The sequence below is a fragment of the Panulirus ornatus genome, chromosome 18 (assembly GCF_036320965.1).
Source record: "Panulirus ornatus isolate Po-2019 chromosome 18, ASM3632096v1, whole genome shotgun sequence".
Classification (NCBI taxonomy): Eukaryota; Metazoa; Arthropoda; class Malacostraca; order Decapoda; family Palinuridae; genus Panulirus; species Panulirus ornatus.
In genome coordinates, this window is record NC_092241.1 from 30,796,647 (window position 1) to 30,823,390 (window position 26,744).

Sequence of the window (26,744 nt, forward strand, 5' to 3'; positions counted from 1 at the left end):
AGCACGGTACCACTACAACATAGAAAACTGCATCACTATAACCGATGATGCACCACAACACTGGTCACTCCACCACTGCACCGACCATTGCATTATAACATTAGCTACTACAAAACAGCTGCCACTGAGGTGACAAACATGCCTCCGCACCACAATACAGGTGACCGCAACAGATTATTGACTGCTATACCATAACGCTGGCCAGGAACACCTGGTTAAAAGCTATGTAGCATCCGCTACTGTACTACAACAGCTATCACTTCACCGCGACATCAGCCATAGTACCACAATACCGGCTACTGTATTTAGACACCAGTTTCAAAAGTAGCTAATGCATTACAACACTGGTCACAGCATCACAGCATCTGCAATAGCGTCACGTCAGCGAACGCTGCAGCACAGCACTGACTACCTTTCTGCAACACTCGCCTCAACACCGCAGCATTCGTCATAGCATCACAGGCTCGGCCACTGCAGGAAGTACTGTACCATCAAGGGTAACTTAACCGTGATGCGAGCCAAGCACCCTAACCATAGCCTCGGCACAGCAACACATACCACAGCAGAACAGACCCGAGCATTGGACTGTCAGACTATCCACTTTTTTTTCCACACCTGCAACAGGCCAACAGCAGAGGCCGCTATACTATAAAGCTAACTAATCTAACCTAACCTAACCTAACAACACCAGCCTCCACAATACAGCCCAGGCTACAGCACCGCTTATATTATACTTCTGTTAGTCAATGTGGATAAAGAGGAAAAAAAATGATATGTGGGTCTCTTATTCTACAGAAGAGGTTATGAGACTGGAGTGAGGCTTGAGATACAGATATGGATGGTGATGTAGTGTGGATAGGTCACCCGTTGAGTGTGAATGTAGATTCTGGATGGTCCACGAGGCAAGGATAAAAAAATGAGTGAAGAGGAGAAATAACAGTGATGATACATGCGTTGGAGAAAAGGATGGGGAAACGAGATGAGAATGCAACATGAAAAATGGATGAGGTGTGAGTGAGAACGGGATCTAAGGTTGGGAATAGACACACTGAGAGAGAATAAAACATTCATAGCATGAGACTGGATGGAGCAAGGGATGAAGATGGAGCGCACAAAGTTGAAGATGAGTCACATTGCGAATAGGGAACGTAAGATTAAAAAGACGAAGCCTAATGAATACGACACAGGGTAACGACATGACATAAATGAGAATAGTGCAAGAAGTACAGATTGTAAGAGTGTGAGGATGTCCCATGGTTGAGGTTGGGGGACACGATGTAGACCGAGCACGGGTCAATGATGGAATAGAGGGATGAAGATGCGGAGAATAGAAGAAGAGGAAACCGATGGGAATTGGGATGGTGAGTAAAACTGGACACAGTAAGAATGTCGACGGGATACAAAATATGGGTTAGGTGCATGGGGAAAATAAGACACGGGTGAGGATAGTGAGGACGGTGCAGAATGATAGAGTGAGGCTTGGGGTAAGGATAGTGGAAGACGTGAAGAAAGAGCACAGGTTGAGAATGGGGCACAAGTTGAGCACCAGACAACTGGTGAAGATACGGTACAGAGCGAGGATGGGCCGTAAGGTGAGTATGAGGGATGGACTGAGGATGGTGCATAGGATGAGGATGAGCTCGAACTTTTGATGGTACGTGGTGAAAAATGAGATCATGGATTGAGGATAGTATACAGAGCCAGCACTCAATATGGATAGGATGAGGATAGGACTCGAGGTGAAGAAGTAGCACAGGCTAAGGATTGAGCACAAGAAGGTGCGTCACAAAATACATGAAGAAGCGCATGTGAGGGATTGAATGAGATGAATTACTGGATGAGGATGGATCACAAATGATGAAAGATGAAGGATGAAGATAATGGTAACAGATTTAGTGCCGAGGTAATAGGATATGTTGGGATGAGATGAGGGCTGAGAATCAGATAAAAGGAGACGCAGACTATCAAAGCTGATAAGGAAAGCAGAAAATATAAGAAGGAACACAGGGAACTGAGAGAGGTGGGAATAACACACGCGAAGGAGAAATATTTCTTATCTAAAACGTCGGCACGTGTATGTACATCATTCGCTGGAATCTGTGGCTGGAAGAAAATGAACACTAAAACATATCATTAAACAGCTCTCATCTCCGTCCAGCGTCATTGACATGCAAGAAATAAGGTAAATTCTATAATCATTATTCTCTTCACACAGCGTCAGCCAATAAGTACTATGTAGAGACAAAGGCCCAGCTACTTTATGATGAAAGCAAAAACAGGTATTGCATATGAGGCACAATAATATTCTTTCGGCCTTGAGGGTAAAGGAACCAGTTTAGACCCGAATTACTGCCAGTCAAAATGACCTTAAAAGCATGTTAAACAGGGCCTCACTACTGGCATGACCACAACCCTAATGCCAACCTCCAGCCAAACCTCATAACTTCGTACAGAATTAATACATAATAAGAGATGGGTCCCCCGCCTCGAGCCACTGCCAGAAGCAAGTAGCTGAGCGTGCTTGAGACCTGCTACACACACACACACACACACACACACACACCTGAACCATCAGATACAGCTAGCTCCCGAAAACAGCTTACGCCATGGTACAGCTTACCCACGGTACACATTATATAAAGCTAAAGCCCACGTAGTGCTACGCCATAGCAAGCAGTTGACCAGCGGCACACACCTGACCCACGACACACTACTAACCCATTATATATATATAGCTATCCTGACTCCCACAGTTGATCCACCACCTACACATGACACTGCGGCGGAGCTTATCCACCACAACCAGACTACCCGCCACAGACAGCTAACTCTTCACACACAGATGATCCACTATTAATAGTTGACCCACAATAGACAGCTAACCAGACATACACACCTGATCGATGACATACGTACGACGGACTCACTACACACATGTGACCCACCACACACACAACTACCTCGCCGATCACAGCTCATCTGCCATAAACACCTGATCCACCAGACACAGCTAAACCGCTAAATACTTCATACAGCTAACCCATCACACAAATCACCAAGCAAATGAAGCCGGCCCATCACACACAGCTGACCCGGCAGATACAACCCCATTACTGCCAGAGTGAGGGGGTATGAGGCGTCGGAAGGAAATTATATCAATAAGCATAGATCATGAAGAAACCTAAACCCTCTCAAGGCCAACAGATGTTATCTTAACACCTGTGCTTAAGGAATGTACAGAAATATCAGACAGGTCGACTGATATGGTGTTCAAGAGCAGGGGTAGTGCCCACATTTAAGAAAGGACACAGAGATGGATGCTCTAGTGAAACTACATGTGTTCACATTAAAGAGATCACGTGCAATGACTCTCTCTTGAACTGTTATACGTAGATCTGTGCAGCTACTCGTACAGGAGAAACTGATGCTCTGATTTTTGTGTATATTCGGACTGCTAGAAAGCCATTGAAACTGCATCGTATTACAGGCGATCAAATACATTGTGATTGTAGGCTGGTGTTGAGGGACGACTTCTGAAAGGTAACACAAAGTGCTCGATTAGAAAGGAGTAAAAAGGACGCACGCAAGAGGTGTCTTTGCAGACGGAGTGAAAATTGAAAGAGGAGTCCTCAGAACTAGGCACTGTGACCACTATCATTCCTCAATTTCCACGACTAACTCGCCCGAAGCATTCGATTCACACCAGGCTGTGTTATCGGATGATGCCGAGGTTATGAGGAAGGGAAGGGGTGTTTCCGCGTCAGCAATATTTTGCGTCAGGACCTGGATTTGTAGTAGTGCTTAAGCAAATGTGAATAGTCGTAATGATAGGAAAGAACGATGATGCACTAGAATTTGATTATCCCAAGAATCAAACTGCGAAAAGTGCTTAAGAATCAACCTTATGCCCGACCTATCTTCAGATGAGTTAATCATCGTCATAACAGTATGAGCAGAATTATACTTAAGGAGATATTTGTAACATACGTTTAGCCTAAAGTAGAGTATACATCAACGGGTCATCATCCCCAAATGAAGAGATACAGAGCAGCTGGAGAAGGGACGACGACATACGTCAAAAATGATGCCAGAATTACCAGGTATGAGATATATAAAGAGAAGGTAACCATTTCAAGATAGGTATACGACAGGAGAGGCGATCAATGGGTTGATTAATAGCTGCCTCCTTGTTCTTTAGGGGTCATGATGATGTTAAGTGGTTTTAAAAGTTTTACGTCCAGAGAAAAATAGAAAGTCGAGGTCATGTATGAGATGTGATCATGAGTAAAACTAAGAAGACTAAGGGGAACGTATTTGTCTAATCACATAACACTTGATATGTGGAATCTTCCTATATTGCAGCAATGGCGTCAGCGTCTTTAATAGCTATGTGACCGAAATAATTAGATCCGAAACAGCAACATGGATAAACTTTAAAGTTAGTAGAAGTGTTGGGTATAACGATAGAGCGCAGTCTGAGCATTTTTCATTTGCACAACCACCAGAAGATGAAATCATTCTGAATGTAATGGAGCAAGAATATGTGTGGCCACCTCCAACACAGGACACCACGATTAAAGTCCATATAGGCCATCATGGTCAGAGGAACCGGATGGGAGAGGAAGTGCTGTGAAGGGATTTGAGGTCTTGGGAAGGGAAGGCCGCGTAGGATCTGGAGGTCTGGGAAGGGTTGAGCCATACAGGGGGTGGGGGAATTGTGGGAGGGAAGGGAAATGCAAGAAGGGAGGTCGGAGAAGTAATGGCGCTGCAGGGACTTGAGTTCTGGGGAGAAGAGGGACGTAGGGTAGGGAGCTTGAGGGATGGAAGTGCAGTGTTACGGACAAGGGGTAGGTGAGTGGTTAGGAGTCGAAGCTAAGGAGGGCCCTGCTGAGGGTGAGGTCAGGGAAGGGGAGGACACAGTAAGAGGTCGGGATGGTGGGAGGGATGGACCGGGCCGGGGCTGAAAGTCTGGGGATGGAAAACTCAGAAGAGGGGGAGTATAGTGCAAGGGATGGGAGGTAGAGGAAGTGAAGTGCCGTGCAGGAGTGAGGTCAGAGGAGGGGAGGACTGTGCTGAGGGTGAGTGTCGAGAAAGTGAAGAGCCGTGCAGGAGTGAGGTCAGAGGAGGGGAGGAGTGTGCTAAGGGTGAGTGTTCGAGGAAGGAAAGAGCCGTTATTGGGATTGGAGTCTTATATAATGGGGGAAGTGTTTTCATGGACTATGCCCAGTCGCTAGAACGCTCTAAATGATCGAAGTTTCGAAACTAAGTAGGTTCAAGACCTGCCAGAGAAGTTAGTAAGCTAAACGAAGAGAGAATAAGTGCTTAAGATGCTGGAAAATTCTAAATCCCTTTTGAGCACCATATTCATTTACGTAGCCACACGTCCGAACAACTACATCTAACTATTCACACACAGATAACGAGCAGTTGACCATATTTAGTCAAATGAAGAATCACGTGGCCTCCCCCCGAACTGCTGACTGGCCACACACCTGACTAGCCCCACATATGTACAGACCAGCCACACATATAAAGGCGCTCGCCTCGGCTTGTTCTATCTTGGTTCAGCCAAAACACAGCCCTTGCTCTGCCCTTTATTCCATCACCGTTCAGCAACTCGCTCAGCCATGATTCAACCACACACCTATGTAATATTTCACATAGCTATCTGTACATAGGTAAGGAAGAAAAATTATCAATACAAAGGGACTATTTTTTCCCCTCCATGGGGAGAAATTACGGTATTTGATAGTGGCGTTTCACTTTTTACTAAAACGAAGTGTCTTGTAAGTAAGATTACTTTCACACGTCGCTTGCTCAAGTAAGATGTGCAAGTAAGACTGCTTTCACACGTCGCTTGTAATGCTCAGATATTCTTTAGTATCCATGGGTATACTCATTTTTTTCTTCTGCTCATTACAAAATCAGAACACACTCATAATACCTACATTTCTTAAGATTTCTAAAGTAATATTCTTGATATTGCTAATATTCCTCAAAGTAAGTTTTACTGCAAACTCCTGGAGAAAATATAATCGTTTTCCATTAACAGTCATGAATGTCTTAGAGTTTTTCTTTACTTGTACTAAGTTGTGAGACTTAATGTTTCTTTTCTATTTTTCTTTTGTGCTCATCTGATACATACGCCGCTCACCCTCTGCTTGGCGTCCTTGTTGCTGTAAACCCTCTTTGTTCATACATACCCTCAATAATATGACTCCACAAATGATACACAGCTCAATCCCAGGTCTGCCAACCACCTCTCATACATCTCAGGCTTCCACTGTTAGCAAGAAATATAAAATTGAATAATGTTGTGCTGCTGTCATAATGATAGACTTTATCGCATAAAGAATGGCTGGGTCTTCTTCACCAGGCAGCGAATGTTACCCCTGCTTGGTCTAGTCTCGCTGACTGACTGCTGCATTTTGTTGCACTTTATATCGTATATGTGATGATAAATTGTTCACACTTGCTTTGCACATCTTTCATCAGTGTCAGGTCATAAAGCTGAAGGGTCCGAGGCGAGTCTTCCTATCCTCACAAATGTTTCCGATGTCGCTTGTTTTGTGCCCTCTTGTTTGTTAGCTTTCTTGAATGCTGAGTATGTAATGAACACCTTTATAACTGTGCAGTTACATAAGTGCTTCGTTATGCGTTTGTATATATCTATGCATTTTCTGTGATGTTATGTATCTCTACATGTAATGTCTACCTGTCTATACGAACAGTTTCATGAAATAGTTTTTTTTTTAGTGTAAATTCTTTATGGAAAGTACCATGGATATAAGGAATAAATGAAGATATTGAATACAGGGAGGAGATTTTAATGGGACACTAAGGTGTATATGCGAACAGGAAGGGAGAAGAGTGAGTGGTTCCCGGTAAAGGCGGGTCTGCTTCAAGGAAGTTTGGAAAGATCATGGTAGTTTCTGCACATATACATACCTATACATTTCAACGTATACATATATATACCTATACAGACATATACGTATATACACATGTATATGATTCATGCTTGCTGCCTTTATTCATTTCCGTCGCCACCCCGCCACACATGAAATGATAACCCCCTCCCCCCGCATGCGCGAGAAGTAGCGCTAGGAAATGACAACAAAGGCTATTTTCGTTCACTCTCAGTCTCTAGCTGTCATGTATAATACACTGAAACCACAGCTCTCTTTCCACACCCAGGCCCCACAAAACTTTCCATGGTTTACCCCAGACGCTTCACATGCCCTGGTTCAATCCAATGACAGCACGTCGACCCCGGTATAACACATCGTTCCAATTCACTCTATTCCTTGCCCTCCTTTCACCCTCCTTCATGTTCACCCCCGATCGTTCAAAATCTTTTTCACTCCATCCTTCCACCTCCAATTTGGTCTCCCACTTCTCCTCGTTCCCTCCACATATATCGTCTTGGTCAATCTTTCTTCACTCATTCTCTCCATTTGACCAAACCATTTCAAAACACCCTCTTCTGATCTCTCAACCACACTCTTTTTATTACCACACATCTCTCTTACCCTTTCATTACTTACTTGATCAAACCACCTCACACCACATATTGTCCTCAAACATCTCCTTTCCAACACATCCACCCTCCTCCGCCCAACTCTATCTATAGCCCACGCCTCGCAACCATATAACATTGTTGGAACCACTATTCCTTCAAACATAACCATTTTTGAAGAATGTGTGGAAGTCGAGAACATTATCTCGGAATGCAAAAATGGGTATGTTTGAAGGAATAGTGGTTCCAACAATGTTGTATGGTTGCAAGCCGTGGGCTATGGATAGAGTTGTGCGCAGGAGGATGGATGTGCTGGAAATGAGATGTTTGAGGACAATGTGTGGTGTGAGGTGGTTTGATCGAGTAAGTAACGTAAGGGTAAGAGAGATGTGTGGAAATAAAAAGAGCGTGGTTGAGAGAGCAGAAGAGGGTGTTTTGAAATGGTTTGGGCACATGGAGAGAATGAGTGAGGATAGATTGACCAAGAGGATATATGTGTCGGAGGTGGAGGGAACGAGGAGAAGTGGGAGACCAAATTGGAGGTGGAAAGATGGAGTGAAAAAGATTTTGTGTGATCGGGGCCTGAACATGCAGGAGGGTGAAAGGAGGGCAAGGAATAGAGTGAATTGGATCGATGTGGTATACCGGGGTTGACGTGCTGTCAGTGGGTTGAATCAGGGCATGTGAAGCGTCTGGGGTAAACCATGGAAAGCTGCGTAGGTATATATATATATATATATATATATATATATATATATATATATATATATATATATATATATATATATATATATATATATATATATTCAACAATAGAAACATTTAAAAGAAAGAAAAGAAATCTGCTTGTGAAAGCCAGTGTTCAGGGAATTATGTGAAGTATCGGGAACTTTAATGCAGAATGATGATCAAGACATCAATAGAAATCATAGAGTTCAACATAAACTACCAGTTAATGCTCCTCTCTAAATTCTAGGCTAAACAAGATTCCCTTTAAATAGGCATGTCAACTGGAGATACAAAGACATTGCTTTGTTCCACTAATTCTACTCCCCATTGGTCCACAAACACACCGCAAAAATTATTCATAAAATTATATTCTTCACTGCAGCGTGTGTACCCCTCAGGCCAAACAGTCCGTGGCGCTGCGTCTGTAACGAAATGCATTTCAACGTGTGGTGAACCAATCCCAAAGTCGCCTCAACAGAATAACGTAGCCAGAGAGACATTATTCACGGCGAGAAAAACCATGCAGAACTTTATTCAACAAAGTTTTGTATTAGTAATATGACAGTGCAAGACGTTCTATGAAATTATTCTAATGCATGTAAATTTTGAATGATACTTCAATATATTTGTCTAACCCTCGCTAACGAGCAAGGCTAATTGAAGACGACATCCGAAAGACAACGAAGCAGGAAAAATGCAGACGCCGGTGAATGAATATCTGAATAGTAAAGCTGTTATTTCAAGATCAAGCTAATGCATATTAATCATAATTGCTTCGTTATGTTGAGTCAAATCGCCGCGCAGAGTTGATTCATATATATATATATATGTATATATATATATATATATATATATATATATATATATATATATATATATATATATATATCACGAATGTACGATAGAAATAAAAAGGATCTCAGAGGAGGGAACACTAATTAAGACGCCTAATCGAGGTCCTCTCACCAAGCTACTAATTACAGTCCATTATCCCCCGCCGGCTGGAATATAAATGTTCAACAGCTCGAGCGAATAAGTTATAACTAGAGCAGCCAGAGCAAACACATTCGATTACACGAGCGGGCTCAAGAGTGTTAATGAGGCACCAGCCCCAGCGTTCAGACGCTGGGGGAAGAAGATCAAACAGCGTCGTACGGGCTGTGTTTAATGGGCCACCAGGTTCTGGCAGGCAGGTACGTAGTTGCAAGGGAGGACGTGGAAACCGTTTAGTAGGAGGAGCGAGGAGCCTTGCATTCGTATATCCCCCCCTTGTATTCGCTGGGATCTCTCTCTCTCTCTCTCTCTCTCTCTCTCTCTCTCTCTCTCTCTCTCTCTCTCTCTCTCTCTCTCTCTCTCTCTCTCTCTCTCTCTCTCTCTCTCTCTCTCTCTCTCTCTCATATATTATCCGAATTCCTATCAACTAAACTCATTTTTTCCTTTCACCTACCACTATGCTAGTCAGTAAGGACTTCTTCACATCTTTTCTAACATTTGTTATTCGATTGTTTTTTTGCTATGATGCTTTGTTAATGTTTCTTTTCCAGCATCGTTGAACTTCTCACAATCGACATTGAACAAAGGGGATTTTAAGATCTTAAAAGTTGTATATACAATGTCTCCCGTTTTATTCCCCTTTTCCAGTAGGAGCGTTATTTTCTTCCAGTAACTCACATCCCTAATTTTAAGCACAGGCTTTCTTGTTTTCCACTGAATCCGTTGTAACACTCCCCATACTGAGATTTAAACTAGTGACACGTTCTTCATCCTGGGTCTCAGATATGTAGTAGATAGCTTTCTTTACGTTTTCCCATTAGTGTCCTTAAAGAAATATGACTATTGACTAAATAGATAGTTCTCATCCTGAAGAGTTCTACTGATTCAGTGTTCTAGCTATGTTTCGAAGCAATAGCTGCAGTCAATGACTCGTAACTTTTCCTTTGATTTGATGACATGGTTGGTAATCTTCCGCGTCCGGGTGATATTAAGAGCGTTCTGGAAAGCGATGTCGTCGGAAAACTCGTCAACTCTTTTGTGTAAAATGGTAAGCGTACTTCCACAGAGCAGAGACATCCATGAAGACGTCATGGATAATGATGAAATAACACAAGGGAGCCAGCCATCTCTAAGCACCGCTGGTGAGGATCGTTAATGGTTGGTTGGTTGGTTGTCTGGGTTTTTAGTACGATTATCTTTTAGGTTTATGAAGGGCGTCAACGCCAAGCTATAACCACCAACGGAGAAAATCTCTAACACTCTCACTGTGTATAGTGCCCTAGTTACGAGGAACTGAAAGATACAAATGTTCATTCGGAAACGTGAAACCTGACGATATTCATTGGGGAAGTTTGCAAGCCATGGAATATGACATCTTTTAAGCAGATTGTATATCCCATCACGGTGTGTGTGTGTGTGTGTGTGTATGTGTGTGTGTGTGTGTACATATGTGTGTGTGTGTGTGTGTGTGTGTGTGTGTGTGTATGTGTGTGTGTACATGTGTGTGTGTGTGTGTGTGTGTGTGTGTGTGTGTCAACATATGTGTGTGTGTGTGTGTGTGTGTGTGTGTGTGTGTGTGTGTGTGTGTGTGTGTGTGTACATGTGTGTGTGTGTGTGTGTGTGTGTGTGTGTGTACATGTGTGTGTGTGTGTGTGTGTGTGTGTTTGTACATGTGTGTGTGTGTGTGTGTGTGTGTGTGTGTGTGTGTGTGTGTGTACATCTGGCCTAAAAGTATGTTATCAGTAGGTGAATGTTAAATCATTTGCATAATTGTCCAGTACATGTTCATTGAGGGATGGAACCCTACATCACTTAGATCTCTTTTTCCTTTCTTTCTTTAATTTACTGCTATTTCTGCTGGGGTCAAATGTCATGATCAACCACAAGTCTCGAGACGTTTTGCATTTGTCTGGCGGCAATCGAAAGATCTCAGGGCTTGTTAAGATAAGAGATGATTATCAATATTTCCATTATCGTCATTGAACAAAAATAACCACCACGCGCTCCGGATATTGTTCATTAAGCGAGGTTGCAGACCAAGTGGACGAGATCTGAAATTCATACTTTTATCCTAAAGTTTTTGAGCCATCTGTTGAATATTCACACTTCTGTTCACCCCAGTAACGCTTGAACTGCAGTGAAGAAGGAATTGCACAAATCACTTCCTTACAGCTCTGATAATCTTGTAACAGCATTATTTCTTACCAAACAACTCCTCAACCAGTGTCTTCGTTGTCTTAATTAGTCACCCAATGTCTTCAATTTGACGGAAAAAATACATTACCTCTTAACATCTCTAAGCTTCTCATATAAAGTGTTTCCTGAATTCTGTCATATTTACTTTTACTCTCTGAATAACTCTGTCTTTGTTTTCACAATTCTACTGCGTTACAAATTGGCTTGTATTCATCTAAGATCTCATGTACTCCTCAAAATCATACTACCTACTGTCATATATACCCAAGTTCTTCTTTTTCGTAACTTCTCTATTACTCCCATAACTCATTTACTTTTACGCTAACTGCTCAGCAAAATTTAACTACTGTTGCTTCAAAACCTGTTCAGTGAAATCTCCGATAACGAACAAAGCCCACGGAGTACTAGTGACTCTTTGTCTGTCGAAGTTTTTCCCAACTCCTCATCTGCTCCTCTTCGTTACGACAGTTCCTACCTGGATGTTTTATTACTTCCCTAATCTTTTTACTGATCCATAATTGCCTTAGATTCCTTTTAACTCTCCATCCATCGTGCTATTAACACTACAATACTTTGACAGTTCACAACAGTATGGACCAATCCCCACTATGACCGATCGAAGAATCAGAACGCGTTTCTCACAATTTCGTACTGAGTACCTGCTGTTTATGCACAGTTAAGTGGTGCATGCAGCATGTCCTCAATCCTTTTTAGGGTCCTGTTAACAGGCACAATATAGTCTTATCTCTGAGCAAGCTTCCTTAACATGATATCCTTATATTACCAAAAATGTTTACGCAGGTTTTCTTTCTTTTAACACCTAATCTTATACGGTCAAGCTATATGTGACCAAGCTGTAACTATAGGATTTCCCGAAATATGGTCAGTTTTGTACCTGCAGGATCACCTGTTAGATGATTCGGCAGGTACCTGCCGCACCTTCCCTTAGGCTTGCTTCATATTCTCATGTCTAGGTGTGGCTATACCTGCAGCCTTTACTGTGTTGTAGCTAAGCTTCGTCAGCAGCTCTGCCTGCAGCATAGTTAAGCAGTATGATCGCCTGCCAGATGGTTAAGCTTCAACGCTAACTTTTGTATCGTCAAGTTGTAGCATAACCTACCACATGGTTAAGCTGCAGCATTGCCTGTTATATCAAGCTGCAGCATTGACTGTTAAATGGTCAAACTGTAGCATTGACCTTTCTATGGCTAAGTATTTTCTACATCATCACCTATCATACAGTCATGCTGTAACTGCAGCATCTCCACTTTCTATGATTGACAAGCATTACAGTATCATTTCTGTTCTTGTAACTTCACTTCATATATGATCTAACTTTACTTGCTGAAAATTTTCTGAAGTGCGCATGCTTTACCCACAGCGGCTCTCTCCTCTTACATAGTCAAACTGTATCTCCAGCATTTTCATTATGTGTGATCAAGGAATGCTACCAGCATCACCTTTATGACGGTATGTTCAGACATTATCTTCTCCCATATGTTTCAGATGTGCCTCCAGCATCTGCTCATATGGTCAAGCATAACCTGCACACTCTACATATACATGTTGCATCTCTTCATACAAGATAATGCTGTAACTGAATCATCTTCTCGTGAACAAGTAAGGTGTACCTGCAACATTTTCTCATATATGATGGAGCTTCTACTGAATTACCTCTTTTATGGTAATACAGGATCATTTGGATCTCTTTATGTCTATATATACCTTTGCATCTTCTCACATATCTCAAAGTTGTCCTCGTAACTTCTCTTATATGATGATGCTACATCTACATGGTATATCTTCTTATATTTTCAAGCTGTACCTAATACATTTCCTCCTATATGGAAGAAGTTTAACTGCAACATACTTTCTTATATAGTTGAATTGTGTACCTGTATGATCGAACCATACATGGAGCTGGAGCATCTTTTCTTCTAATATCAAACTATACATGTAGAATTCCCTCGTATATATGATCAAACTACATCCTTTTGTATCTCCTCTTGTATGTTATAATGCAAGTAAGAGCTCAAAACTTTGAAATTATATCCTTAGCATCTCATAAATGTTAAAGCTGTATCTTTAGTTGTTAAACATGATTAAGCTGTTCCTGTACCATCAGCTTTCTATTTTTGGTTAAGCTTCTCTTATGTGGCCATGTGATTGGCTTCCCCTTATATAGTCATACCATTCGTTAGCATTACCTGTCACATCGTTTAACTTTGAACCGCAGCGTCTCCTTCTGTCTCATCATACGATATTTGCAGTATGTCCTCTTATATAGTTAATACTTTCCTATGTTATTTCCTTTCATATGATCCCGCTTGGCTTTAAGTCTCTACCCTGACACACTCAAACGGTCCCGCTTGGCTTAAAGTCTCTATCCTGACACACTCAAACGGTAAATGCGAGATTTCTTCCTCTCCGGTAAAGATGTAACTGCAGTAACTCTTCTTTGAGAAGTTTGTACCGGCAGCATCTCCTTAATATAGCGAAAGTGTACCTTATGAGTACCCTTTCATATGGTTAAGCTGTACCTGCAGCTTTTCCTCTATTATAATCGTGCTACATCTGGTACATCTCCTATTATATGGCCATTTCGTAAGTGCAGTATCTCTAACATTCGTTAACTTAACGTGTAACATCTCCTCATTCATAGCCACATTGTACCTGCATTTTTTTTCTTATATGATAAAGAACATGATGTCCTTTTACATAGTGATTTTGCACTTTCAACATCCCCTGGCAAATGAATACGTTGTACCTGAAGGACTGTATCTTAAATGATTAAGGTATATTTGTAGCTTATCCTAGCCACCGTGTTCCTGCAGTATGTTCTTCATTATAATCATTTCATACCTCGAAACATTTCTGGTAGAAAAAAAAGAGATGTTAAGCTGTAACTGCATCATATCTGCTGGTGTGGTCAAGTCGTACTGCAGAAATCGCCCCAGTTATAGTCGCATTGTAGTTTCAGCATCAACTCGTAAATACTTGAACTGCAACTGTATTATCCCCTCAATTATGGTGAAGTTAGAACTACAGCATAACGTCTTATGTAGTTATACTGTCACCTGTAGCGTCTTTATGATATATTGAAAACCTGTAGCTGCATCATGCTGTATCTGCATAGTTGAGTTATGTTTGTAATACCATCACTTACTTCAAAGCTGCACCAGCAGCATATTCTTTCATCTAATCAAATAGTATTTTCAGAATATCCTCTAACATGGTCATGTTGTGTCTGTGGCATCTTCACTGTGATTAAGCTGTATATACAGTAACTCTTCTTGCACAGAAAATCTACATCTGCAGTATTTCATATACATTTGAATTGTATATACAATATCTTTTATATGGTCATAAGGTACTTGATACTGTATGTCTCTTATATAGGGATGATATGTACTTGCAGTATCACCCCTTTTATTGCCAGTCCGTAGCCATAATATCTTCTCTTGAATATAAGTTAGATCTTTTCAGTATCTCCTGTTATATACGTATGCTACGCGTGCTGCATATCCTCATATATGACGAAGCAGGGCCTTAAACGTTGCCTCTTACTGGGACAAACTGTGCCTAAGGGATTTTCTGTTATATAGTAACTTTGAACCCGTAGCACATCCTCTCAAATGATGAAGCTGTACTTACACCACCTCCTCTAGTATGGTGAAGCTGGAGCTACTGTATAATGTCCTTCCATATGAACAAGCTGTACCTGCTCTACTTCTAATATGGTCAAACTCTCGCCACAGCATCACAGCATCTCCTCACATAAGGTTAGACTGTACCTCCAGCCTCTCATCTTATATAATCAAGTTGTACTTGTCTCTTTACATACGGTAGAGCTTTACCTGATGTTTCTCTTCTTATTTATCCACATTACCTCTCCTTTTGTGTGGATAAACTGTACCTTTAACACATTCTCTTACGTGATCTAACTGATCCTACGCATCTTTCTCATATATGGTCTACCAGTATCTGCATCACTCATCTCGTATATTCAATCTTTACATGTACTGTAGTGTTGTGCGAAATTTAGAACACTGTTCAAGGTACGATTCTGGAAGTTGAACACTATCAGAGCTGTAATTCTTCCCTTTTCTTTTCTTTCTTTTTCTCTACTGATAAATTTCATAGAAAACCTATTCATTTATGCATCTTATAATTCATAGTGTCATTCAAGGTTTTGATTTTGCATCTAATCCTACATACACTTGGAGCCTAAATTGAGCTTTCTCGCAAAATAATTGGTGCCACCAGGATTCCAAATTAGTCATGCATATTTAGGAGCATATCTCTGTACCGGGATGTGCCTCTAGTTCTAACTATTAGCAGCTGAAGCCCATTTCGCAGACGTCAGAATAAATTGCTTGCCGTAAGAGCAAGATTCCCCAAAACTCGCTCACAAACCTGCATCTTCATTTTTCTATATGAATTCTTAAAAGGTCATCTCTCAAACCCCCGGCGCAGTTAACGTCAGTCGTAGCCTCATTATCTGCCCTAGTTTGAGAGAACGATAGTTATTTGGTAATTACACAGGCCATAAATCAAGGTTAAGGAATATTTAAGAGTAGTTGAGGGCGTGCTACAGTCACGTGAGGAGGTGGAGGAACGCATCATCGCCGCTCCCCAGCGACAGGGTGTGCAGTGAGATGCGACAGTACAACTATGCCTCACCCGCTTGTGACGGTGTAGTAGCCTCAGCATGTAGACCGCACATACATCCTCACTTCGATGTGGCGACGTGACAACCCACCACAGTGTGTTGTGATGGTGTAGCAACCTCACCGTGTCGTGATGGTATAGCAACCTCACTGTTTATTGATGGTCTGGCAACCTCACCGTGTCGTGATGGTATAGCAACCTCACCGTGTCGTGATGGTGTAGCAACCTCACCGTGTCGTGATGGTGTAGCAACCTCACCGTGTCGTGATGGTATAGCAACCTCACCGTGTCGTGATGGTGTAGCAACCTCACCGTGTCGTGATGGTATAGCAACCTCACCGTGACGTGATGGTATAGCAACCTCACCGTGTCGTGATGGTATAGCAACCTCACCGTGTCGTGATGGTGTAGCAACCTCACCGTGTCGTGATGGTATAACAACCTCACCGTGTCGTGATGGTTTAGCAACCTCACCGTGTCGTGATGGTATAGCAACCTCACCGTGACGTGATGGTATAGCAACCTCACCGTGTCGTGATGATATAGCAACCTCACCGTGTTGTGACGGTATGGCATCCTCACCGTGTTGTGACGGTATAGCAACCTCACCGTGACGTGATGGTATAGCAACCTCACCGTGTCGTGATGGTATAGCAACCTCACCGTCTCGTGATGGTATAGCAACCTCACCGTGTCGTGATGATATAGCAACCTCACCGTATTGTGACGGTATGGCATCCTCACCGCGCTATGGCGCCATAGAAATCTAACCACGTTGTGGCGTCACTGTATCGTGCCGTGACATCTCGGCATCCTCATTTTCTTGAGACGACAGAACGTCCTTGCCTTATGGTGACGGTAGAGGAATATCACAGAGCTGTGAGATTTTTCTGCTTCACCCGCTTGAGGAAAATTCATTTTCCCGACATCGAGATGTGGCATAACAAGAATGACTTTACCATCTTGGTATCAAGTCTCTCAACAGCACGTAACACAGAGCCATCCAGACGTGTAATCTAATTCACTACCAGGGAACTGTGCAACTTTAAATATCCCCCCCGACATCAGTCTAGGGAAGACCTGTTTGGATGGGAATCTCTAGACTCGTTCTACGAAGTCTGTCATCTGCATGGAAATGATATATACAAATATGTATAGACGTTCTTCTGTGAGAAGTATAGTCATGCAGACATGATTATGAACTCCTGAAAGAAAAGTTGCCACTCGTGCTTGGAGTGCCCTGCCTCTATGAACTAAGGACTTTCTTTTTGCCTGGATTTTTTTTCCCCCTTCTTGTTTCCCAGGCTCAGCAAGTCTGGCGCTATCTACCTGGATTTTTTTTTCCCTTCTTGTTTCCCGGGCTCAGCAAGTCTGGCATAATCAATCTAAAGATTCGTATCATACCAAAATGATTTTTATCTTCCAGTGAACAACTTTGCCTTTCTCATGAGAGTATTATCAATTGTGCGGGAATAATTCTGACTTTTTGAAGGAAAAGATCAACTCTTCGCAACATTTAGATTATGATTCGTCTATTAAGAATTCCTATTGACATCATCCAGAACGTACGAAGAGGAATATTTAGAACTGACTGATATTGTTGCAGAAGGGAAAGGCAATAAAAGCGATAAAATACAATTTCAAGACTTTTTCTGTTAGTTTTTCGCGGATTAATATTTTGTTCTAATTACATGTCCAGTTGAAATACCGAAATGAAATGTAGGATATTCCTATGTATCAAGGTAAGAGATCTTAACAGAATTTTACCACGGGCTGCTCCTGCTCCTCCTACATATAATGATGATGTTAGCTTCAGCACTGACGACGTTTCCTCCACAGAGCCTGGCTGGCAATTAGGAGCACAGACTAAGGTCGGCAGATAAGAAGGTTAATACGAGGTTACCAGCGGCTGGAGGACAGGGAAATTTAGCTTAGCAGAATCTCTGGTAAAAGAATGAATCTGCCTAATTAACCGGCTTGGTTACTACAATAACAAGTGAAATGTATTCGCCACCTGCGCATCTGCTCTGGAGCCCATGGGTGGTTTGGTCATGACTCGCTCAGTTCGGTCCAAATCAGCTCCTCTGCTCTTGTTTGTTGACGGAGCTGGTAGTTGCGATCAAGGGGTAAAGCATCAGCGGCCAGGTAGACTTTATCTTGAAGGATCGGTCATAGTCGATGCATCAGATACTGAGTGACCCGTAATGTGCGTGTCTTGAGTGGCCATTGCTTGTTGCTGTTGTCCACAGAGCTTCACTTTATGGTTGGTCAGTAAGAACGGTGATGATCCAGTCGGCTTTAGGTCAGAGACAAAGACTCACCCTTGCTTGTGTGCGGTGATTACGCCAGACAGACCATCTTAGGGCACAATGATCATTTGATTCAGGCTACCATCACGGTGATATGTGTAGCAAAACAATGAAGGAGCGGAATTTTCTGGGAGATCTCGGCACAGGTTGAAAACAAAAGAGAATCACATCCCAAGTCATCGACTTTCATAAGAAGCAAATTCTCGTCGTAAAAAAAAACACTCGTCGTATTTTTACAATAGGTGCTGCGAGGGAGATAACTACTTGCCACTATGGATATCGATGCTTCTGATCAACATACACCTCAGTTAACAAAATTAATCACGTAAGAGGAGGTTCAGTCTCAGACAAATTGAAGTGAGATGCGGTCCATCAATTCTTTGAAAATTGCATCGTAAAAACGGCCATATGTAAATAACCAGTCAAACATGAACAATTAACTGGAAACGAAGAGAAAAACGCAAATTTACTGGTGTGATATTCGGTCCTGGAGGCTCCCACCAGCAGCAGCTGGTGAAGCACACTGCACGCAACACCTCAGACTAAGTGAGAACCACGGCTAATGCTGTTATCAGCTGCGATGGTGTTTTGTGAAAATTTTGAGACGACTGACCATACGGACTGAGATATTCTTATTTCTCCAGTAATCCCCATGTTTCAGTCTTCTCTTCCGGCAATTAGAATCTATATTTGCCGACGGCAAATTGATCATTGCGTGTTCTACCCTTGCTTGGCAAACTGCTTAATTCATCATGGGTCTCTTCATGCAGCTGCATATATCTCCTCGTCCTCCTTCATATATTGTGTATATCGGATAGATTATAACATTGTTCCGTTTATTCAAAGATCGTTCTTCATGCTCATGATAAGAAAGTTGGCGATATATTACTATGCTACACAGCCATCGGGAATGTAATCCCTATTCTATCATAATGGCAGTGGTGTCAGTCAGATCTTGGCGAGCGCTTTATCCAGCTACCTTTCAGTGTTGTCTGCCTGTCTCCACCTTGAATGATGAGGCTAGAAAATCTGGTGGCCCTCGACTGGCCATCATACTAAATGCTTCGGTGTTTCTCGTCAGCTAAGATACACTAGGCATTAACGCTTAACCCCTTGTTAGATTGATTATACTTATGTGGTCTAAGACTGCTATAGTCATCTAATCAAAGGCCTGAATACCCTCAACAACTATATTTTTAACCGAATGATTTAATAGCAGTCTAGAACACCCATACTAGAGACACTGCGTCATTTCTAAAGCTATAATGATAGATGCTCTATTGCCTAACTGAAGCAACGTTCAACGAGAGACTCTCTCCCTTTAATAATAACACCAAAAAACTCTAGCATTACTCAGGGACTATCATATCATAGGTTTTAACCCCCTTCCAGATTCATTAATTTGGAGGCTTTTACGATCCCTGCATGGGATTCTAGCGCTGGTCTAAAGTCTTTAGGCTGAAACTTTTATTGGACCTTTAAGATATTACTCCTATACTTTAGCACCTGTTTACAGCCATTATAAGAAAGCAATGATATGAGACTGAACAGCCTCGTACATATGTTTCGATGGCACGCATCAATGATCCACTCGTCCATCTCTTCAGCTACAAGGAGGAGGAACACCTGTCTACATTACATTCATCATCATCTTTATTGTCATCACCATTATCACAATCATTATCTTATCCATCCTTGTCGTCATAATTATCAGCTTCATCGCACTCACAGTCTCTAACATAATCACTTTTATCGTCAGTTCATCATAATTATCAATATCGTATCTATAACTATCATGATTTCCGATGGCATCCCCTCCAACATATAACGCTCACTATCAACCTTATCTTTATTGCTCATGGCTATTATCTTTATCACTGTCATGAGCACGATTTCATAAATCAAAAGTACCTTTATCAACCGCGATATCATCATCACAGCATCAATTCCCTGTTCAGCCATCATCAACACCATCATCATCACCTTTGAATAAATAATCATCAATATTACCAACACCTTTTGCTGATTTCGCTAAGAATGCCATGAAAATAAGTAAGTACTCATCAATAAGGTCGCCATCATTATCCCACAATGAAGGATTACATTGCGAAGAATGCTATTGTAAATTCAAGTGGAATCATTTTTCTAAAATGTCACTTCACATTTACAGAGGCCATGTGAGGCTCTGTCTGCAACCGAACATCTTGAGATCTAATACTGGTCTTAAAAAGGATACTATACTCTATGTGAAGCTTTTATCGTTCATATTACCTTAAGAGGAAATAGTAAAGGAGGTCTTAGGTGACAGAAATAGAAATAGTAGTCGTGACAGTGGTTTTCGTGAGTATATAAATAGTGGTCAGCGTCTGTGAAGTATATCTACCAGTCGTCATAGTGATATTGGTAAAGAAATGATGGTAATCGAACTAGCATTACTGATAAAAGTAGTAGAAGTAATAAAAAAATCGTAGCAATGAGAACGGGAGTAATAAAGCAGTAATAGTAGTAGTAGTAGTAGTAGTAGTAGTAGTGGAAGTAATAGCAGTATCAATGTTGATGCATAGCTATTGTGTCTAGTCACAGCTGTCCAAGAAGTTGTGACAGGAGCCGTCATGGTAACGTAAGCGTAGTTGTGCGACGAGCAGAGATGGCAGTGTCGTAAGTAAACAAACGTAAGTTTACCTGCAACTGTCTTTCAACAGACAACATTAAACTATCCATAACTGATCAACTTTCTTTACAAACTGGTTGATGTGCCTGTAAGCCATCTAAGCAGCGTCTTGCGTGACTTCCAGACATTTCCTGTTAATTCTGCTTCATTAAACTAATAAGTATCTTACAAAGCCTATGTTTTTGCTGTGTTGGTGGTGCAGGTAAACTATACTCTGTCTATAAACCAAATAATAAAGTGAGCAGTGGTAACAGATGGCAAGATGGCGTCTGGCAATAAACTCTCGAATATGTACAGAAAAACTAGACTTATAAAGGATAAGAGTAATTAAAAAAAATTACTATAACAATATATTTTTCGCAACCTGTTTAGGTTAACTGCGACTCATCGTCTCCCACTCGCAATTTGCTGATAGGTTCTCGCATCATTGGTGTTCGGTGCAGCGTAAGTGTTTAGTCTTTGACATACCCAGCGTTGCCAGTCTGGAGTATTTCCAGCAGAAGGAAATTGGCAGGCATAGACTTAGCTATCCATTAGTAATATGTATGTCAGGCTGGCAACTATGGTGAGATTTAAGGGGACTTCGAGGACGGTAACATAAAATGCTTGATTGCATGAAGGTAAGAAGTTTGCAGCTGAATCAATGAAGTTTGCAGCTATATGAAGGAGGAGGAGCTGGGGTTAGACAAGGGTGGATGAGGACTGGATCAAGGCGAAGTCAGTACCTGTACAACGATCCCAAGGCTGAGTAGGCGGCTGAACCAGGGAGGAATTATAGGCAGAGCGAAAGGTCTGGTCCAGGGAGTAGCTAAGGATGGTCTGGAGCAAAATTAGAGCTGGATCCAAGATGATACGTCGGGTCGAACCAACACAGAGATCAAAGTCATATCACGGCAAATAGAGGGGCTACACCAGAGCAGGAACAGGAGATGGAGGAGGACAAAGTGTATAACTTGAATAGAATGAACCATTGCTTAATGTAGATGACGAAACCAAGGCAGAGTGAGGAGCTGTACCAAGATGCCTCTCGACAAGCCAAGGACCTGAATGTTGAGGAAACCATGTAACAACAGAGAAGAAGATGAAGACATGAAATATACATTACCTACACATGACGATTTTATTTTACGAATGACGAATGTGGTTGTCAGGAGTTATAGCAGTCTGTAACTATACTAGTTTTGAGCAGCGCTCCAGCTGCATCATCTATCGTTTGATGAACTACTCAATCGCGATAAGTGAGGTACAAAAACGTCAGTACGCCGTAGTTTTGGTTCAGTTACGAGAAACGATGTGGATTATGATATGGCTTTTATATAATTAAACATTATATCATTCAAATCAAGATATTAGACTGAGTATTACTAGGTAATTCATGTTTTCCGTGAGATATACACGTATCACTATATATGAAATGTATAGATCCACTACAGTGTCGATGTAATGTTTAATACGGTTGCTGAGCACCGTATGCACAAGAGCGAACCCTGTGTTCTGATCAACCATACATCAGAAATATGGAAAGGCAGTGATACTGAAACAAGTTTGTGTACTAAGCCGTAAACGGAGGATAAATAAACAATAACATATAGTTTCATGGAAAGCATTTTTCAAAATGCAATTAGGAGTTCAACTCTTTTTTTTTTTTTATTTTCCTAGAGTAACTAAACCGAAACAAAATGAATGAATTTGATCGTTGTTTGTTTTAGAGTTTACTCCTACACCAGTTAGTAGTGGAATGCTACCATGAGTTTACTCCTACACAATTAGTAGTGTTATTAAGTTGAAGTTTGATAAGTTATTTGTGAAGATTCGATATCATCGAATAGTTTTGCGTTGGAGAAAAGAAATTTCAGTGAGACATTCGGTATTACCTGGCAATACGTACATTAGGTCTAAGATCACTTGTCTGTGGTGCAACGTAGATCCAAACCAGCCTGTAGATTACAATCTTTGATCTTTGGAAATATTTTCAGAATACTGACCAATTAGAAATTTGTTTGTTGGCACTGACATCACTGAAACCCTGGTCTTGTCTATTGGACTTAATCTTATTAATATCGAGCGTGTCTTGCGACTATTTTGGAGAAATTGAGAAAGGGCAACAATAGGTGATTTTAGTAAATTAATATTTTGTACGTAATCAAGGAACACATCATTAAATCCAATCGATTTTCTTTTCAGTGATCTAGTTACTGGAGATCCTTCGATATGATTTAAGGATGATTATAATGGCTGCGGAAATTTCCGTCGGTATCATTCTTCATCTTAAGGATCTTTGGAAATTTCTTTTGTCTCCAAAGATGCACAGAAGCTGGTTAATTTCGACCTGACGTTGTGATAGGCATTTATGGAAGACGTTTCGATACTCATTAGTTTTGCTGACTTTTTATGGAATATTATGGTTTTGTCTGAATGATTTTCGAGCGATAATTCGCCAAATGTTCCTAATATTTTTTGGATTCCTTAGGATTGCCAGTCATACTAAGTTCGTTCGCCCAAATGTGTTCGTGAAGTTGAAAGAACAATTTTTTTCTTAAACTATTTTTGTGATCTTCGTTAATATCTGTTTCTCCATATCTATACATATTTTCAGTTTGAGGCATAACTCAGTATTTATTCAGGCATTTGATTTTTTTCTTTTATCTTTACATTTTAGTAAAGATGTGTGTATCAGTGTGATTATATCATGCATGTATTCCATGAATTAGGAATTTGATAATAATACATGGTTTAACCTCAGACGCCGCGTCAAGAGATTCCCTTCTCTAATCAATATTGTTTTTTCTGTAAAGTTAAGTTATTAACCCCATCTCCACGCTGAAGCCTGACACCCGGGTTGAATCTTTTAAGGATACGGCCTCAAAAAAACTAGTGATAAGGAAGGTAAGGTTGTGTGGTAAGTCGTCCGCCTAATTTGACTTGCCTCGGTACCGTCTGTTATTACTTCAAACGTGGTCAGGCAAGGTAAGAGATTCTTATCAGTGATCCTGGTGGATGTAGTTATAGAACGTATCAAGAGAAATGTATATAGACTTCTTGAAGCTATATAGGTCAGTGTTAAGACCTCTTCCCGTTGATAAAAGGTGTCTATTGAATTTGTTTTTAACAGATTATTTGATGTTTCTAATATCAAAATCATTCACACGTCATCCAATTATTCACATTACATTTGTAATCGTTATCTGCATTTCAGACGTTGATTACAAACAGCGCAGAAATGTATTCACCCAGCCGACTGTTCATGTCAATGATTCGTGCAAAGATAAGTGAGTTTGTGGTCTGCAGGATGTGTTCTCTGTTGGGGATGTCCAGGTAGATCAAGTAGCTGAGTTACCTCATCCTCCAGACAAGTTTCTGGCAGCTAAGGATACTTAGGTTTAAAAATCACCTACGGCTGGTACTGCTCTTAAGTCATCGTTTTGGTCATATAAGGATCTGATAACATGATTGAAATGAGTGCTGTTCTCATTCAGTTTGACAGAATTTTTTTCAAAGATTTGTAAGTATGGTGAGCCGAGTTTTAAACATTGAGATCTCGATTTTCTAAGTATTTCAAATATCTTGAATATTTTAGATTTTGATTATTAGATATTTTAAACATTTACTGAGAAACTGGAGGTTGTAACCATAAAACATTAGGATAACACTGACCTTAAGATAAGTGAAGAAAAATATGGCTAGATTAATATAAGGCACGAGCATGTAATGTTCCAGGAATCATTGGTGCTTAAGATGAGATGAATTAGGTGAACGTTCATCTTTGTGGGCTCCGTGGCTCATCCGATGGAGGGAGGCAGGTTGAGGTGGATCTGAACTGGCAGGAGAGCCAGAATCACAGAGGAACTTGTTCAGTTCAGCTTCAGTGGTAATGACGTATCACCCACCTGGGAGGCTTTCCCAAGCATTGAACCTACCTTCCTTTAATAAAGAATTGGTGATTAATTCAGAATTCCTTTCAAGAGCTTGTCCCAGCTTATAAAACACATCCTGATGGGGTTTTGTCAGACATCCGATGTTGACTACACAAAACATGATGAATTTATAAGACACGAAGGAAAATCTGAGGAGGAGCTGAGCTGTAATGAGAAACCAAAACTAGAGGTCAGGTCAGGTATCTCATGTTCAACGAGTCTACTGTTAGATGATAGGAGAGAAAGGAAATAGTCGTCTCTCCAATTTTTGAATTAGAATCTAATAAAAATGTACGGACATATAATCACTGTTGATACATACAAATTCTAAATTCTTCGTTGTATAAAGGCAACATATATATATATATATATATATATATATATATATATATATATATATATATATATATATATATATCAATGTATTTATATATGAGTACTCTTCGTAGGTCCACCCACTGTTCTCCGGCACACAGGCCTCCTCCACTCAGAGATAGTCCTCAAGTATAACTTGAGCTACGAAAAGAGAGAGACCCAAACTAAAGCTTCACAGCTAAGGCTGTTTGTCATCTTCTAAGAAGTTGTGCATGTACACACAAGCTGAATCGACATCTAGGTGAGCTGCTAGATGAGCAAGTGTAGCAAATACGAACAAAATTAGAAATTGTCAACTTTCCTGACCATATATATCTATGAATACAGTATATAGATTATATGATGAGGAGAAGGGGGAGGAGGGGAGAAGAGAGACTTGAAATCTTCCTTTCATGTACAAATTTCTTCTGAAAAGGGAAAATGAGAGGCGGGGGGAAAGTGTCACCAAACTTCAGGGAGACTAAGAAAGTGCTTTGGAAGGAGGTGAATGCTATGAGGGGAGAACAAGGGAAGAAATGGGAATAACAGCGAGGGGAGCAGGAAGGGAAGAGCCAACTTGCAAAGATGAGGTGAAGAGGACTGTTGACTGTGTTAGATGATGTGGTAGTTGTAGGGTGTTTAGGACACTGAGTTACGTGGAGCGAGGGAGTGATGGTAGATGGTTTAGAGAAAAGAGAAGAAGTGTTAAGATAAAGTGTGGCAAAGCGGCTAGAGTGAATGGGTGTGCGGTTGAATTTCTTAAGAAAGTGGATGACAGTGTTCTTGATTGACTGGTCAGGATTTTCATATCCATATATGGCTCGAAATGACGCACTTGAGGGCTGCCGGAATGCCTGTTTAGCGCCACTGTGTAAAAGTAAGAGGGCAAAAGTGATTATCTTCTAATCACAGACCTCAACATCTGTTAAGTATGCCTGAAAAGTTGTATTGGAGAGTGGTAATTGTGATAGTGGTATCATGTCCAAAGCATCATATTGGAGAGGAACATTGTGGGTCGAGGAGTGGTAGAGGATCAAGTGTTTGCTTTGAAGAATTTCTATGAGAAATACGTAAAGGCATGAAAGGTTTTGGGGTATGCTGAAGCGGGGTTCACTGTGTTGTTGGTGGGATGGGTGAGGTCCAGAGTGTATGTTCTTTTGCAAGAGAAAGGACAGGTATTTAATACTAGCAAACTCCCGATGAGTACAGACACAATCCCGAACAAAGCCATCAAGTTGAAGTACTAATTTTACAAAAATGACTGGAGTGACAGGTCAATAGAAACAAGCATAGAGAAGCTGGAAGAGGAGGAACGGAGAAAAGCTGGATGGTATGGAAAATGAAGAAAAAGTAGAAAAGGAAAGAAAATAAGACCATCGTAGAAGACG

The 26,744-nt window shown here is 41.1% G+C and overlaps 1 protein-coding gene across 3 annotated transcripts in view; it reads left to right on the forward strand.

The window, feature by feature from the left end:
- LOC139754901 (uncharacterized) overlaps positions 1-25,027 on the forward strand; it is a 416,477-nt gene extending 391,450 nt beyond the window's left edge. For 2 of the 3 annotated variants that reach the window (XM_071672727.1, XM_071672728.1), the window contains 2 exons: positions 12,944-13,057; positions 24,285-25,027. In XM_071672727.1, the coding sequence (XP_071528828.1) occupies positions 12,944-13,057; positions 24,285-24,407 (237 nt within the window). In that variant the 3' untranslated portion in view covers positions 24,408-25,027. The remainder of the gene's footprint in view (positions 1-12,943; positions 13,058-24,284) is intronic. The other variant, XM_071672729.1, reaches the window with a different exon arrangement.
- The last annotated feature ends 1,717 nt before the right edge of the window (positions 25,028-26,744 follow it).